This window comes from Lacerta agilis, chromosome 1 (assembly GCF_009819535.1).
Source record: "Lacerta agilis isolate rLacAgi1 chromosome 1, rLacAgi1.pri, whole genome shotgun sequence".
Taxonomy (NCBI): domain Eukaryota; kingdom Metazoa; phylum Chordata; class Lepidosauria; order Squamata; family Lacertidae; genus Lacerta; species Lacerta agilis.
In genome coordinates this window covers 42,478,248-42,494,844 of record NC_046312.1, presented here as the reverse complement: position 1 = coordinate 42,494,844, position 16,597 = coordinate 42,478,248, and the positions used below count along the sequence as shown (strand labels likewise).

Below are 16,597 nucleotides of genomic sequence, written 5' to 3'. Positions count from 1 at the left end.
GTTCCTAGCTCAACTGCTGAGACTGCTCTGCTACATCATCCTCAAATGTGTTAAATTTTACTACCTAAAAATGGAGCTGAATCTTTCAGTACCCACACGTCCTTCCACAGTGGACCCACACGTCCTTCCACAGTGGGGACATTGGTTATGACGAACGCTGACGACTGCTGGACAGATCACCGACTAATACACTCCACAATGGCTATCAAGAAAGATTATACCTCAATGCAGGCTTCAAGGAAGGAAACCAAGGCACAAAATGAACACTCAAGCCCTTTACAATCCCATTAAGTGGGATTGCTTCCAAATGACTCTTAAGGACCATCTGCTTCTAGTAAAAAAAAAAAATAGGGGGGGGGGAATACAAAATTCCTGAAATCTGAATAGCAAATACAAGAACTCTGTAACACAATAACTAAAGCAGATAAATCTATAAACATACCATAAGTCAAAATAACATTTCCACAATATATGGAGAACCATACAATAATATGGATATAATGAAACCCTCTCTATACAGCACATGAGTTGTGCTTATGCTTCTTCAGTGCTGCTCTTCATGTAACTAAAATGCTAATATATGATCTTCCTAATGTTCATCAGTCAGATTTTCTGGAACGCCAATGCCAAACACATTTCAGCTTGCCAGCCTTCTTTAGGAGCCTATTTTCTTATGCAACGTCTTCTAAGAGTTCAGCCAATTGATATCCAAATGTTGTTTGAGACAGGATTAAAAGCCAACATCTTCAGTAAGTACAGGTTTGCAAAAACTTATATTGATCAGTGTAAAATTATAATGCTCAATAGTAATTGAAGGTTCCTATATTGGCTTTTAACCGTACTCAAGCAAGGGTGATATTTGGATATAAATTAGCTGAACCCCAAGTATAACATGCAGTGTAACAAAAACTGCCAATTCCAGCTGATCCCTGTTAATTTTGTTTGTTGCTCATTTCTGCTACAGTGTCGTGAGGTTTGCGAATTGAAAGCAGAGGTGAACCAGAAGAAGTCCCGTAGATCAAGTGAGTTTATTTGTGTTGTGGTAAAGGAGGGGGATTTATTAACCTCTGATACTGATATACAGACTAAACCAGACCCAACTGTCTTTTTAAAATAATATGTACGTATGCAAGCAAGTCTAGCAAATTCTGCTTCCCTCAATCACTTCACCACCATGGAAGTGCTTTCTGAAAGCTGAGAAACACAAGAAGAAGGTAATAGACACTACTTGAAAAAATTGTGATCTTTCATTGGAGGGCAATGCTACATTTCCATAAGAACAGCAATAAAAAAGTGAAAGGGGGATCTTGCAGTTCAGAATGAATGGCAGCTATAGTATTACAAGCTAGAGTAGACCAATCATTTTCCTTTACCCTATTGACTTTTGCCTGAAAATGTCATGCTCCAGCTTTCCAAACTGTCCCAGGTTTCAGATTTCAAAACAGTGATTCAGCCTGCTGGGAATATTTAGCAGGCCTGGGACACCTACTAGACAGTAAGGAGGAGCTGAGGGAAAAGTGGGGCAAAGTCACCCGAGAAGGGCAGTTGGACCACTGCTCACTCAATAGTGGGTACAGCCCATCTTTACGAGCACATTACAATATTCCAGCCTCTTTGTGGGCATCTCACTAACATTACAGAGGAGAACAAATGAGGACAGCATTGTCTGTGCAACCCCTCATGGTGAATGTTGCAAAGGTACCTTTGTGCACAAGTGCCAAAGCATCTGGGAACTCGTCCTTGCTTTATGAGGTACTTTCTAGTCATTATGGTGCTGATCCTATCATTACTGGCCATTATCTTGCAAGCTGAGAGCCAATCAGGTCAGTGAATTATTGCTGTTCCAAAATGGAGGTGTACTAAAGATGGGAGTCAGTGACTTGAAGGAGGCTGTCCAGAATGTGGTTGCATTGTGGGGAGGGGATGAGCAGAATGTTTTTGCTCCCAGGGGTGGCCAACTCTCAAGAGACTGTGATGTACTCAGAGTTAAAAACTGGCAGTGATCTACCCCCTTTTGGGGGGGGGGGTTCAAGTTGACGTTGTTGAGCTTTTTTAGGGAGGAAAGCCAGCCCTATTTTTAGGGGTGCAGGGCGATGTTGTTGAGCTTCTTTGGGGGGGAGAGTCAGTGATCTACCACAGGCGCCCAGTGATCTACCGGTATATCACGATCTACCTGTTGGACGTGCCTGTGCTATGCCATACAGGAATGTGAAGTGGAGGGTGGATATAAGAAGAGGGTAATAAGAGTCTGCTGAATTGGGCCAGTGGCCCATCCAGTACAGCAAACTTGTTCTCACAGTGGTCAACCAGATGCCAATGGGAAGCCTGCAAGCAGGACCTGAGTGCAATGGCACTCTCTGTTTCTGCAGTTTCCATTAACTGGTATTCAGAAGCATGCTTCCTTCAGCTGTGGAGGTAGGACATAGCCCTCAGGTATATGCCCTGCCTTTTTCCTGCCCCCTTCTTCAGCTAATGAACAAGATGATCTACCTGAATTCTATCAGCTTGGACAAAAACAACAGACAAAAACAAATCTCAAGGAGGCTTGCAGTATTATAATTTTCTTTTTTTCCTTTTGGTAGTCAGTAGAACACTAAATCTAAGCATGAACACCATGAAACACTTTCCTCCAGACCGAAATTAGTTTTCCAGCATAATATCTGGTAATACCATGGTAACCCTGAAGACAGATGCACATTGTCAGGTCCATTTAAAACAGGGATGGGGCCACAGGTTACCCATCCATGATTTAATGGCTAATCCTAGTCCCCATGTTGGAGAATTTTGCAGTGTACTTTCCTCAAAATGGTAATGTTTACACTGAGGTGCTGAGTGACTTGAGAGCTAACGCTTTCCCTTTCCAAAGCGGTTTCTTTTAAAATTAATTGTGTTCATCCAAAATTGTCCATTATGGAAACAAATGCAACAGCAGGTTTCTCTTCATGCTTTGTCCCCTGCCTTTATTTAGAGAAAGACCTTGCGATTTCAGTGAAAGGTTCCTGCGAAGGCACTCACTGTTTTAAGATGGGTTCGGATGCTCTCTTTATACCACCATGCCCCACTACATTCCACTATGTCAAGTACAAGGATCCGGCAATGGACATTACGCTACCAAAGAAGACACACTATAATCCTGTAAGTCAACTGGCTTTAATAATTGAAACCATAAAAGTTTCCCTTCAGGGGGAAAAAAAAGTACAAGGCTTTTCTGACCGGGATGATCAGGTGGGATTCAGCTAAATTGTTGCACACACAGAAAAAGGTCTGCTGGGACCACGGGACATTTCCTCCTCGCCTCCCTCCTCTGCACCCCCCCACGCCCTAAATCTGCTCTGGATGTTGAGGAACCAAAGAATGGGTTTGGGGGATACAGGAGGAGGAGAGGGGAGGAAGTCATGTTGTGCTACTGGACCCCATTCCATGTGCATACCCTATTCAATTTCACCCAATATTTCTCCTTTTCCTCAGGTTACCTGTTCTTATAGCACCAAAACCAATGTTCTACCTGTCATGTTGAATTCCCTGCCCAAGGGAGAGAAAGTACCAATAGTGGAGGTGAGTGCCGTTTTCTCAGTAGTAGCATTCTGAAATTATTAAACCAGTAGCTAACAATTCCTAGACTGAGATGATATGGCAACAACTATGGTGGAAAACAAGGATGGCTCATTACAATCAGGCCCCATGGTAATTCTGCCTGCCTTCCCAGAATTTGAGGATTCTGGAAAGCACTTTATAGGCTCCTATTGAAGACGCGACTTTTTCTTCTTGAAGCAAGCTTGCTTCTGTCCACTCTAAAACCTAGGCTCTTACATGGGAATGCTATAAGACATTCTAGACGCTTCTATTTTTCTACCTTGTGGAATGTATGGATGAACTCCCAAGTATTAAATTATAGGGTCTTCCGAACTTGCCATCCCTTTTAAGTCCCTATAATAGTAACTTTTATAAGACTTGGTTCATACCAGGGCTGAGTCCAAGATTAATGCTTCAGAATACAGACTAACTGAGGCCCAGAGGCTAGGCATAGTTATAGTTTCAGTAGTGGTCTTTGTGATGAGGAAAAGCCATGGAGATGCCCTCCGGACTCTGCAGCTGCATTGCTGCAGCTGAACTGTTTAGAGCAGGGATGCAGTAAGATGGCAGATGATGTCCACCTTTCTGTACAGCAACAAGTTTCAAGTACTTTTTGTCAGAGCCAGTGTGGTGTTGTGGTTAAGAGTGGTAGACTCGTAATCTGGTGAACCGGGTTCACGTCCCCGCTCCTCCACATGCAGCTGCTGGGTGACCTTGGGCTAGTCACACTTCTTTGAAGTCTCTCAGCCCCACTCACCTCACAGAGTGTTTGTTGTGGGGGAGGAAGGGAAAGGAGATTGTTAGCCGCTTTGAGACTCCTTTGGGTAGTGATAAAGCGGGATATCAAATCCAAACTCTTCTTATAATAATAATAATTATAATAATAATAATTTATTATTTATACCCCGCCCATCTGGCCGGGTCTCCCCAGGCACTCTGGGCGGCCTTCTTCTACTTCTACCAAGCACTCTGCCTGTTTTCTCCTTTGAGTTTTGACACAAGAACTTTCTGTATTATTTTTATTTTTATTTTAGGAAAAGCTAACAACCTCCAACTTTTTTTAAAGTGTACAAGTCTCAGCTATCGCAACAGGGGTGCTGTTACATTGAAATGGGTGGGGTCATCGCAATCTACAGCTGCGAATAAACCTACACTGGACAATCTCCCACACAGAGGTCCCCACACTCCCTTGCATAGCTGGACTATATAAGGAGGAGAAATTGAGAATTATGAGACGGATTGAAAAGCAAATTGGGATAGAGGGCATCAGTTACATCACAAAACAAAATACAACCTGGAATTCCTCCACCCCAAGAGAAAATGATGTGTACACATACATTATTTTGTCTGGGTAACAAAAATAAAAATCTATAGAAGGGAACCATTGTGCCAGAGGGTTTAAAAAAACAACAACCCCACAACAACTGAGATTTTAACTCTGTATGTTTCACATTTGCAAGGCAGCAAAAAGTAAGCACCCACTGTCTTGGGAAGGGGGGAGGGGCATGCAAAATTGTTTCTCCATCCCATGTGAATATATTAAGTCTCTGAGTAAATGTAAGTGATTTCACAAGTGCATTTTAACATTAACCAGCAGCAAACATTATTGTGGTGTGTTGCAAGTAGTAAATGTCACAGGTATGCATGGTCCCACTGATGTAAAGCCATATCCTGCTCCCCATAGGGAAGCACATCTAAGCCATATTCATGCAAAATTGGCTACAAATTATGGACTGAAATTGACCTGAAGCCACATCGTGTCCCCTTCCCAGTGTGGGGCAGGAAAAGGAGAGCAGCTTACATATTCAGGTTGAAAAAATGAAGCCATTTCTAGTCAGTTTTGCATGTGTGTGTTCACCCCATTTCTCCACCAATTTGTAATTTTTTTAAAAAAAACAAAAACAAAACCCTGTACTAAAATCCAAATTTAAATATGTATTTATTTCAATGTATGAATTTCTAAATATATTGTATCCCAAAATGTACACTTTAACATATTTTGGTCTGAGAACTGTAATTAAGAGGATTGAGAATAATTATGTTCTGATTTTATGTTTAATCTCACTGTAAACATGTGACAATAAATTATTTCTATCTTCACATTAGTCTAGGAGGTGCAGTTGGTTCAGAGTAGAGTTCACAGAAATTCAGTTCCTCAAGCAATCTGTGGCCACTATGTGGAGCCATTTTCCAGGATTTTTTCTTCATGTGAGGAATACCATATTATCATATGGTAGCCTGTTTATGTGAAGTGGCTCAGGACAGTTTTCTCCGCAACAGTTTAAACATCTCAAAAAATTATTGCCAGTGCTGAACGCAACTTCAGTTAACTTCTGTGTGTGAGAGAGATGGCAGGGTTTTTACATCTAGTCCTTCACTTCAGACAATTTGAATGAGAGTAGTAATATTAAATTATGATTGCCCTATGTGACATTTACTTCCTGCTTTTCAGAAGAAAAAGTACAATTTGCACGTGCAAGTAGATGACTGGTAAGCATCCTTAAAGCTTAATTTTTTGTAGTGACAGTATGAAATAAGTTGCCTCTCATATTTTTGTATGCTCTTATGTGGTTTCCCGCCAATCAATCAATCAATCAATCAATTATTGCATTTGACTAAAAGTCATTACAAATCCAGTTACAAGTGGGTTGTGGTTTTTTTGTTTTTGTTTTTTGAGGGGGAAAAGGTATTTCAACACCACATTTGATCTATGACAGTTGCCAGGACATGATTAGAATATTGTATTCATTTTATTAGCCCTATAAAGGGAATCCAGGGAATATAACATGCAACACTGGGTAATCTTTTAGAACAATCCTAACACCCCTCTTCCTGCCAAGTAAATAATGCTTTCATTTTAAGATTCGTTTAGAATGGTATCTGCCATACTTGTCTCTATTATCTTTGACTGAAGCTGTGGTTTTACTGTGAAACTGCAGTTTTAATGGCAAGCTACCTTGTTTGTTTAATCATTAAATTTATATACCCCCCCCTTCCCCAAAAGAATTCAGGGCAGTTCACAGAAAAAAAAATCAAAAGAAAAGAAAAGAAAATCATGTGTGATGTGCAGTCATCAGTAAATAAAAATATTCTTATAAATTTTAAAAGTTATATAAACAATAAAACAGTATTCTAAAAAAACTTTCTGGGCATTCAGTATGATATTATGTGAAATAGCCTTAACACACATTAGGCTGTGTGTCTATCTGTACCAAATAAACTCAAATAACCCAACTTTATTAATAACGTGGACAGCAAACAACTTACAAAAGCAGGTGATCAAATACTTAGCTGTATAGAAGTTTGAATATGAGCGAGATAAAATAAATGTTATGGAATGACAGTAAACAAAGCTAAGTGGAGGCTCCTTCCCCCCTCCACCTTCTGTCGAAATTGGCCTAAACAGGATTAGATATTCAGCATTAATGCCTGATAATAGATACTAAGGTTTAATCAGTTTCTCAACAATGTGAAAAGTAGACCAGTTTCAAATATGGAGACCAAGGGCCAATGTATCAAATAACACAACGCCCAGTTGGGGCAGGACAATAACTGAATTATCTATGGTTATTTCCCATAATAGGGTGGCGCTGTGGGTTAAACCACTAAGCCTAGGGTTTGCCGATCATAAGGTCAGCGGTTCGAATCCCCGCGACAGGGTGACCTCCCATTGCTCGGTCCCTGCTCCTGCCCACCTAGCAGTTCGAAAGCACATCAAACTGCAAGTAGATAAATAGGTACCGTTTCGGCGGGAAGGTAAATGGCATTTCCATGCGCTGCTCTGGTTTGCCAGAAGCGGCTTAGTCATGCTGGCTACATGACCCGGAAGCTGTACGCCGGCTCCTTCAGCCAGTAAAGTGAGATGAGCGCCGCAACCCCAAAGTCGTCCACGACTGGACTTAATGGTCAGCGGTCCCTTTACCTTTACCTTTATTTCCCATAATATGATGCTGAATGATCCCGAGCAGTAATCCATTCTGTTATATTTCTGCTTGATAAAATCCTATGATTTCTCATATATGTGGGTAAGATATATCTATATATAATGCCTGTGTATGTCCTAGTCATTGTTCCTGCCCAGCAGACCTCGATGTGCGCTTGGGATATGACATAGGCCCACAGGAAGAAGAGTTCTTACACAAACGGAGGAGACATGTTGCTCAGGCTCTGAAGCAGGTTCTCCAACTAGATTATGATTTGCAAGATCATGAGGTATGTGAAATGGGATGCTGATTTATGCTAAGGGTAAATTTATTATCTTGTGGAATTTATTATCTTCCCACATTCCACCTTTGTAATTCTGCCATGCAATTCTGCTTCTTCTGAATGCATGCTCACTGCAGTCTGAATAAGCTGGCTTTTTTAAAAAGAAGTCTTGCAGAAGGTTTTTTAATTTTTTGAAGGGAGATAAAAACACATGAAATAACTAAATAAAGTGGATTGGCCACATTCTACAATAGCTTAAGCCAGTGATGGGGAAGTAGATCTTTAAGTCTCCTGGTACCCACACAGCCAATCAGCCTGTCATCAGGGTTTAAAAAGCACAAGCTGGTTATCTAGGTTTGCAAAGTAACACGCACTGAGCTATGCAAGTCCCGACTATCAGCTGATCCTCAAGGTTTGAGCTGACAATTGGCAGTTTGCCAGGACTTACACAGTTCCATGCACAACACTAGCCAAGACCTGTCATTATGGCTTAGGCTATAATCCGAAACATGTTTCTCCACTGAGCCAAAATAGATACAGATATCTTTATCAAGTAGGCCAACTTTATTCTTCCAGGGTTTAGCTCTTTTGAAACCCCTTTGTGATAGTGAATTAAACACTACAGTTCCTAAGGCCATAATCCTATGCACATTTTCCCGAGAGTAAACTCATTAAACATGGCTTTTGTGGAACCTTCTTCCACATAAACATGCATAGATATGCAACCTTAAATTGCAACTGTTCATCTTCTCACCTGTGTAGAAGGTACGCCATTAATACGACAACTGGATTGTAAGCCGCTGTGTTTTAACTTCTGTCCTTCTAAATGTTTCATCCTGCAGTAGCTGTATATTGATTTTTTTATGCCTGTTTGCAATACAGGTTCCAGTGGTGGCAGTCATGACAACAGGAGGTGGGACAAGGTCATTCACAACAACATATGGCTGTATGAGGGGCCTAAAAAAATTAAATCTTCTGGACTGTGTAACGTACATGTCTGGCTTGTCTGGCACTTCGTGGTAAGTGGAAGCGTCATGTGGAATCTTTTAAATCAATTGGGACTGTTAATGAATGAAGAAATGTCACACTTGCCAATACCATAGTGCCTTTATACAAATGCCTGGCGTGCTCTGGTCCATGGGGTCACAAAGAGTCGGACACGACTGAACAACTGAACAACAACAACAACATGGTGTGAACCCAAATGCAGCACGCATGGATCTTTTAGCCCTGGACTTAGAATTTTTGACTTGCGGAATATAATGTTTCATATATGTGTGGTTGCGTGCTTACTCTTTCTTTTTTGCCCATGAAGGTTTAGGCCACAACACGCTGCTTTTAATTTCATATCAATGCCTTATAATATCAAAAATATTATTATTCATAATTATTATCAATAACAGTATGGATGAAAATATATTATTATTAATAGCTTAAGTCATAAAAAATGTGTACGTCTTTTTGTTTTGTTTTTCTCCAGGGCCATGGCACACCTGTACAGAGATGCTTATTGGTCCCAGAATGATCTTGATGAAAAAATAAATGAGGCTAAGAAACAAGTGACCAAGAGCAAGATGGAGATGTTTACCATGGAGCGCATGAAATATTATTATCAACAGCTGAGTCAACGGAAACAAGAAGGATACAATACAACATTTATAGATCTCTGGGGGCTTGTCATAGAGTATTTGATAAATGATGGGGTACAGTATCAAATCTTTCTTTTTGTTCTAAACAACTGCCAATACCTGCATTATAAAAAATGAAGGGCAACATTGCTATGAGAATTCTGGAGGAAACTGCAAATAGTACGGGAGTACCAGGGGTAGAATCCAATGTAGCATCAATTAAAGCCAGTGTGGTGTAGTGGTTAAGAGCGGTGGACTCATAATCTGGTGAACTGGGTTCGCGTCCCCACTCCTCCACATGCAGCTGCTGGGTGACCTTGGGTTAGTCACACTTCTCTGAAGTCTCTCAGCCTCACTCACCTCACAGAATGTTTGTTGTGGGGGAAGAAGGGAAAGGAGATTGTTAGCCACATTGAGGCTCCTTCGGGTAGTGATAAAGCGGGATATCAAATCCAAACTCTTCTAAATGTTCCTTCATTGCAAGGAGTTCTTCCCCATTCCAAAATCTGTTCTAGGAGTTCTCCCAACCCCCTGGAGCAGATTTGGGAAGGGCACACATGGGGATTATTATTATTTTTGCGGGGGGGGGGGCTGTTCCTGTTATGCAAATGGAAATCCTTTTACTGACAGGACATGGTAGTTGAAAATCACCCCAGGAGACTCTAATGTGATAAATATTAAGGTTAAATTATTAGGGTGGTAGGCACTTAAAATATCTATAGGATGATAATTCCAGGGTGGAATGTCAGTAATGTAAATGCTAAAGGGTGGGTTTTTTCTTCCAAATCTATGTCCCAAGAACCTTATTAATGTGACATGTTTTTATATACTCAGGATTGCTACTGGTGCCCCTGATCTCCATATATTTCCTGGAATATCTCAACAGAATTTACAATAAATGTGTTGAGGTCAGAGTGAGGGGTGTAGCACACACATATACCCAGGTTTCATTTCTGAACCAATTTCAATAACCTAAGGCTTGTTTGTACCATCACTTTTATTGGGATAAAGTGTCTGATTTAGCCACCCATGTTGGGGGTGGGGGTAATCAGGCGATATTAAGTCGTTGATCTGCATTAACAGAAGCACAGAGTGCAGCCATCAAAAAGCAATCATCCAACTCTGTTCTGTACTGGTCAGAGCATCTGGAATACTGGGCAGCACATTTTAAGAAAGACTTTGAAAACTGCAGTGCATTTAGAGGGGGGCAACCAGTATAATGAGGAATCTGGAATCCAAATACTGTGGGGAACAGTTTGAAAAAGCTGGGTGTACTTAGCCTGGAGCAGGTTAAGTGGATATAGGATAATTGATATAGGGTTTGTTCATCTGTTGCTCCAGACAGCATGACTAGAACTAGATCTCAGTTGTCCATCTGTCAAGGATGCTGTTGTTACAAGATTCCTACCCAGAGCTGGAACTGGACTAGATGAGCTAAGGATTCACATTCAACTTTTAACATTTTTATGATGTAGGTTTATTCTAGGCATTGGTTTAAACACTAAGATGATTTGCCAGTTGTTGCTGCATGTGTCTGTTCATGGCTTTGTAGGTAATGGTTTTCCCCCTCCCTTCACAATTAGAAAGATTGCCACAGGCTTTCGGACCAGAGGGAAGCTTTGACAGATGGACAGAATCCATTGCCCATCTATGTGACCATCAATATTAAGGACAAATACAGCACTCAAGATTTCAAAGGTGAGGGGAAAGAGTAAGGAAATCAAATAACTTGTTCTGCATTTGAATCTCTTTGGAATCCATGACATTTGAAAGACAAATTTGCTTATCCTCATACAAATAAAATACTGGTTTTAGGCTGAAACTTGACCCAAAATATATGCAAAGCCATAGCCTTGAAATTTAGCATTATATCTTGTACCCTAGCCTATGATAGGGTCATGTTCACCTCTCAGTCAATATTCCACTTTCTTTTCAGAGCTAATCAAATATTTCATGCATGCACACGAAAGCTCATACCAAGAACAAACTTAGTTGGTCTCTAAGGTGCTACTGGAATGATTTTTTTTTAAAATTGTTTTGTTTTGACTATGGCAGACCAACACGGCTACCTACCTGTAACTCAAATATTTAAAATATTCAAACGTTGGCATCAAAATCTGAGGTCAGTTCTTCTAACTGCGTAGCATTTTATTTTTAACATTTAATCTGATTCAAGTTTCTTATACATGTGCAAATATATACACTTGCATGTGGTATATCTGTGAGAGGAACAAAGCTCCCTTTTATACTTGTAAAAAGGCTCATTCGGTCTGAGATGGAAATAAGTGGGTCGAACCTTCTGTTTGTTTTGTGTGATACTGTGGGCAGCTGATTGCAGTGAGTGTTTTCAACTGCTTTATGAGTTTATAAGATTCTGTGCCATTTCATTACATTTATACTGCAGAGAGTAAACATCTTGGGAAAATTAGCAGAAAATAATACCCAAGAACCAAACTATTACACAGTTAGGTCCACAAATCCAATGGCCCTTGCAATGCAGTTGTATACTCAGAAGTTCTATTGCGTACAATGGGACTTACATGCATATATAGCTCCAGTTACAGGTAGGTAGCCGTGTTGGTCTGCCATAGTCAAAACAAAATAAAATATTAAAAAAATTCCTTCCAGTAGCACCTTAGAGACCAACTAAATTTGTTCTTGGTATATATAGCTGTGCACCTTTACAATGTAATTCTGTGTAAGTTCCTTCAGGTTCAATGCATCAAGTATGTATAGCAGATGTAGGGAGCTTTTGGCTCTTCAAATGTTGCCCACCTCCAACTCCAAGTATGGCCAAAGGCCAGGGATGGTGGGAATTGTAGTTCGGTGACAACTGCAGCACAAAATGTTCCCCACACCTGATGTATAGGACTGCAGTCTTAGACTTAGAATTAGGGGAGTAAAAAAATTCCATTCTTAAACTAGTCAGAGTACAAGCCAGTGTTTGCTTAGCTACTTATTCTCACATAAGGTAAAGAACCCCTGGACGGTTAAAGGTAAAGGTAAAGGTACCCCTGACCGTTAGGTCCAGTCACGGACAACTCTGGGGTTGCGGCGCTCATCTCACTCTATAGGCCGAGGGAGCCGCCGTTTGTCCTCAGACAACTTCCGGGTCATGTGGCCAGCATGACTACGCCGCTTCTGGCGAACCAGAGCAGCGCATGGAAACACCGTTTACCTTCCCGCCGGAGCGGTACCTATTTATCTACTTGCACTTTGACGTGCTTAAAGGCGACTATGGGGTTGCGGCCCTCATCTCGCTTTCAGGTCGAGGGAACTGGTGTTTGTCCACAGACAGTTTTCCAGGTCATGTGGCCAGCATGACTAAACCGCTACTGGTGCATGAAGGACCGTGGTGAGTGCCAGAGTGCACCGAAATGCCGTTTACTTTCCCGCCACAGTGGTACCTATTTATCTACTTGCACTGGCATGCTTTCGAACTGCTAGGTTGGCAGGAGCTGGAACAGAGCAACAGGAGCTCACCCCATCGCAGGGATTTGAACCGCCGACCTTCCGGTCAGCAAGCCCAAGAGGCTCAATGGTTTACACCACAGCGCCACCTGCGTTGCACGTATTCTCACATAGATTTTCCTCTATGCGTGAAGCTATTTGACTGGAAATGTGGTTTAAAAGAAGTTCTCTGACAAATCATACCTGGTTAATAAGAATCAGAAAGAAACCAAGGGGGTAGGTGGTTTTTTTAATTTAGTGTGAGTGCAGCACCTGTGTGATGCCCTCTGGGCTCACCAGAGATCTGTTTCTTTCCTCCTGCTGCACATACGGGCAGATCATGCACTTGGGACGACACAAAGAATGGGAAGCTGGTCTTATGTGACCTGCAGAGGCCCATTTAGAGCTTATCCACACTTTTCTTTTGCACCGCTCTTTCCAGGCACAAGTCCACACTTGAAAGCTCCATGTCTGAGCTCAGTCGGAGCAAGCATCAATTCTAGTTGTCTGTGGATTTGAGCTTTAAAGAGCAGGTTTTTAGAAGGCAAAAAAAATGGGGGTGCTTGGACACAGCATTTTGAAGTGCAGACCATGCCTTGGAAAAGTGATGGAAATTTAAGTGTACATAAGCCCTTAGTTTCATTATGTTTGAAAGTCACCTTCTCTGCTATTACAGTATTTTATTTCCTCTGATTGTAGAATGGATGGAGTTCACTCCCTATGAGGTGGGATTCCTGAAATATGGAGCATTTGTGCCTCCAGAAAACTTTGGAAGTGAATTCTTCATGGGCCGCATGATCAAGAAAATTCCAGAAAGCCGAATATGCTATCTCCATGGTAATGTATTTAACTACCTTATGGGAAAGTCAAAGTATTGTGATAACCTCATTAGCAGGAGTAGTTACTGTTGTGGCATCTCTGTTCCCCTTCTGTAGCCAAAGAAAAAGGTTTGAATCTGGTCCATCTTAAAAGAGCATATCAAGCTTTTGAGATACATCTTCCTGGGGCATGTTTAAATGACTGCTTTTGTCATGCTGCATCCTGAGAGATAATATCATCATGCAACTTGGATCTGCTTGCCCAGCAAAACATCCAGCAATGGTGTTCATCCCCTTTCATGACACACTGTATAGGCACAGGTCCATGTCTGAGCATTTTCCTTTCGTCCTGCCGCTTTCCCCAGGAAAACCTGCTGTTTTCCTGCCAAATTGGAACGAATGACAATCCAAGGAAAACACAACTGTTCTTTTGTTATCTGAAGAAGTGTGCATGCTCACAAAAGCTCATACGAATAACAAACTTAGTTGGTCTCTAAGGTGCTACTGGAAGGAATTTTTTGTTTGTTTGTTTCAACTACAGCAGACCAACACGGCTACCTGCCTGTAACTGTTCTTTTTGCTTTCTTCTTTACCTTCTGGCAGAAAGAGAAGGACCGACCACAATGCACCCTCCTTTTTACCTTGACAGAGATAACTCATGGCCAGTCTTTATAAACTCTGGAGCTTCTTTCCTGCCTTGGAGAGCATTCAGAGTCAACCTGCTGCCTACTCTTTCCTAGCACCCCTGTGCCCAACAGTGAGCTCATCTTAATTTCTGCACAGCTTCATATAAAGAGCAGCCCCAAAATATGCTGCTCTTTGTATACGTTATCAGACTCAGCACTCCAGATTGCAAACCGAAAGCGAGTGCAGACTGATATTTCGTCCATTCAGGAGTTACCATGTGCTGTAAGCCCCAGCTTGATTCATTTGCTCAGTTTATAGATGTTAATCTGCCTGGATGTATATCTCCCCAGGCATTAAAAACAAAAGTTTAGACAATGTTTTGAGTTAAATATGCTCATATTCATGCATTCATGTTTGACCGAGAAGAACCAAGCAAGCTGAAAATAAGGGTCATTCTCAACTGGTCTGCCTTGAGGTCTTACTTGAATTTCTTCATGTGAACTCACTTTTCCTGTTCCCTTATTTCTCTCTCTCCCCCCCCCCCTTAGGTATGTGGAGTAGCATATTTTCTGTAAACTTGTTGTATATCTGGAACAGAGTTAACAATTCAGAGGAATTCTGGCACAGATGGACTCAAGACAAGTTAATAGATATAGGTGAGCTTTTCCTCTTCATGCATCTGCTTCCTCCATTTCTCTGCTGTTAAATTTGTTGACCCAATATGCTACTTTAAGAGATGGAGGTTGGGAGTTGTTGTTGTTTTTCCTTTATAAACAACAACCATTGGGTGAGAATTTGGATGCACAGTTTTCATTCTCTGTGGGTCTTCTGAATAATTTACTGTAAGCACAGTCGGGTGTGCAGCAGGCTTTCTTTAAATGGGTTCAATTGTGACATGCCAAAACATAAGGCATACTGACGGTGCCTGTCTCTGATGAGCCACGATGTATTTGATATAGCAAAGACTGGAATGACCGCTCCCCACATCAAATGGGGGGCGATGTTTGCGTGGTCACATGCAGCCCCTTCAGCTCCTAGGCGACACCTGGTAGTTTGGACTGGCTGAGCCTTCCCCCAGCAGTGATACCTGGGGTCTCCACCTACCCCAGCTAAGCGCCCAATCCCACCTGGGGGAGGCGTTGCCAGGGGATTGGCCAGGTAAGGGGAGGGACTACCCAGCCCACACAATAGAAGGTGTATCTTACCAGGAAGAAGCAGTCAGGCTCCAGAGCTTCTCCCACCCTCCACTCCCTCAATTAATGCTTATTTTGCAGGTTGACCTTTTTTCCACAGGCACGCAGGCGCTGCTATGTCAAGGCCGCTGTTGAAGGGCTGGAAAGGAATTCCCCTGCACTGGCAGGTTTTGCCTTTCCCGTAGCAATTTGTCACAACTTTGGCGGTTTCAGGCCTTGGGCGGAATCCTTTAGTCATCTTCCTAAATGGGGGGGCGGCGTGGGGCAGTGACTCCACGCCCCCAATGCGGTGGCGATACCAGGGTTCCCCGTTAAAGGGGTATTGGGAGGAGGCATTGACCATACGCTGAGAGGTTGTCATTGCCTTCCCCCTCCAGCGACAGCGAACAGGGGGCGTGCTCTCTGCTTGAACATATGTTCTCCAGAGACAGCCCAATCCCCACACATTCTGGATAACCCTGTAGTTTCCCAGATCCCTGGCTGGGGGCTGGGAAGGATAAATGCCCAATGCCTGAGCCAAGGTCTCCTTACACCTGAATCTTAATAAAGTTGTGGCCAATTTTTATCCCATAGGACGTTGTCTTGTGTCATTATTCTGCTTGGGGGTTGCCTGGGGGTTGGGGGACTCTGCCTGTCCATGCAAAACAAGGAAGCCACTAGCCTCATAGTTGTATGCAGTAGCAGCTGGGTACAGTGGGGTGCTGCTAACTCAACTGATCTCTGGTCAGTCGTGTTGTTGCTGCTTACAGGGAGGCAGAGTGGTGCAGAGAGGTTGGCATGGTGCTGTGCTGGTGCTGGTATGTTTGCACTGTGCCAACACTGAAACTGCCTACCCTTCTACCTCCAAGTAAGTAGGAGGTCAGGTGAGTAACATCCCACCATGCCACCTGCTACAGGTTGTGTGCCCATACCTTTGGGGAAAAAATGCCTTTCCCTTTTGATTTGTCTCAGAGGTGCATAGCACAGTCCACCTCAGAAGACAACTTGACAATGCGTAGTCTTAAAGTGAGGTTACACACCAGGTGAATTGCTGGCATGGTATCAGAACTGCCTAACCATTTTAACACTTCAGCTGAAAATGTGAAGCCAAAACAACATCAAA

The 16,597-nt window shown here is 42.3% G+C and overlaps 1 protein-coding gene across 1 annotated transcript in view; it reads left to right on the top strand.

The window, feature by feature from the left end:
• Nucleotides 1-16,597, top strand: part of LOC117061550 (cytosolic phospholipase A2 epsilon-like) — a 54,666-nt gene that overhangs the window by 29,884 nt on the left and 8,185 nt on the right. The window contains exons 7-16 of the mRNA XM_033174422.1: nucleotides 965-1,022; nucleotides 2,969-3,135; nucleotides 3,469-3,555; nucleotides 6,026-6,063; nucleotides 7,638-7,785; nucleotides 8,662-8,798; nucleotides 9,260-9,482; nucleotides 10,991-11,105; nucleotides 13,557-13,694; nucleotides 14,851-14,958. Of these exons, the coding sequence (XP_033030313.1) occupies nucleotides 965-1,022; nucleotides 2,969-3,135; nucleotides 3,469-3,555; nucleotides 6,026-6,063; nucleotides 7,638-7,785; nucleotides 8,662-8,798; nucleotides 9,260-9,482; nucleotides 10,991-11,105; nucleotides 13,557-13,694; nucleotides 14,851-14,958 (1,219 nt within the window). The remainder of the gene's footprint in view (nucleotides 1-964; nucleotides 1,023-2,968; nucleotides 3,136-3,468; nucleotides 3,556-6,025; nucleotides 6,064-7,637; nucleotides 7,786-8,661; nucleotides 8,799-9,259; nucleotides 9,483-10,990; nucleotides 11,106-13,556; nucleotides 13,695-14,850; nucleotides 14,959-16,597) is intronic.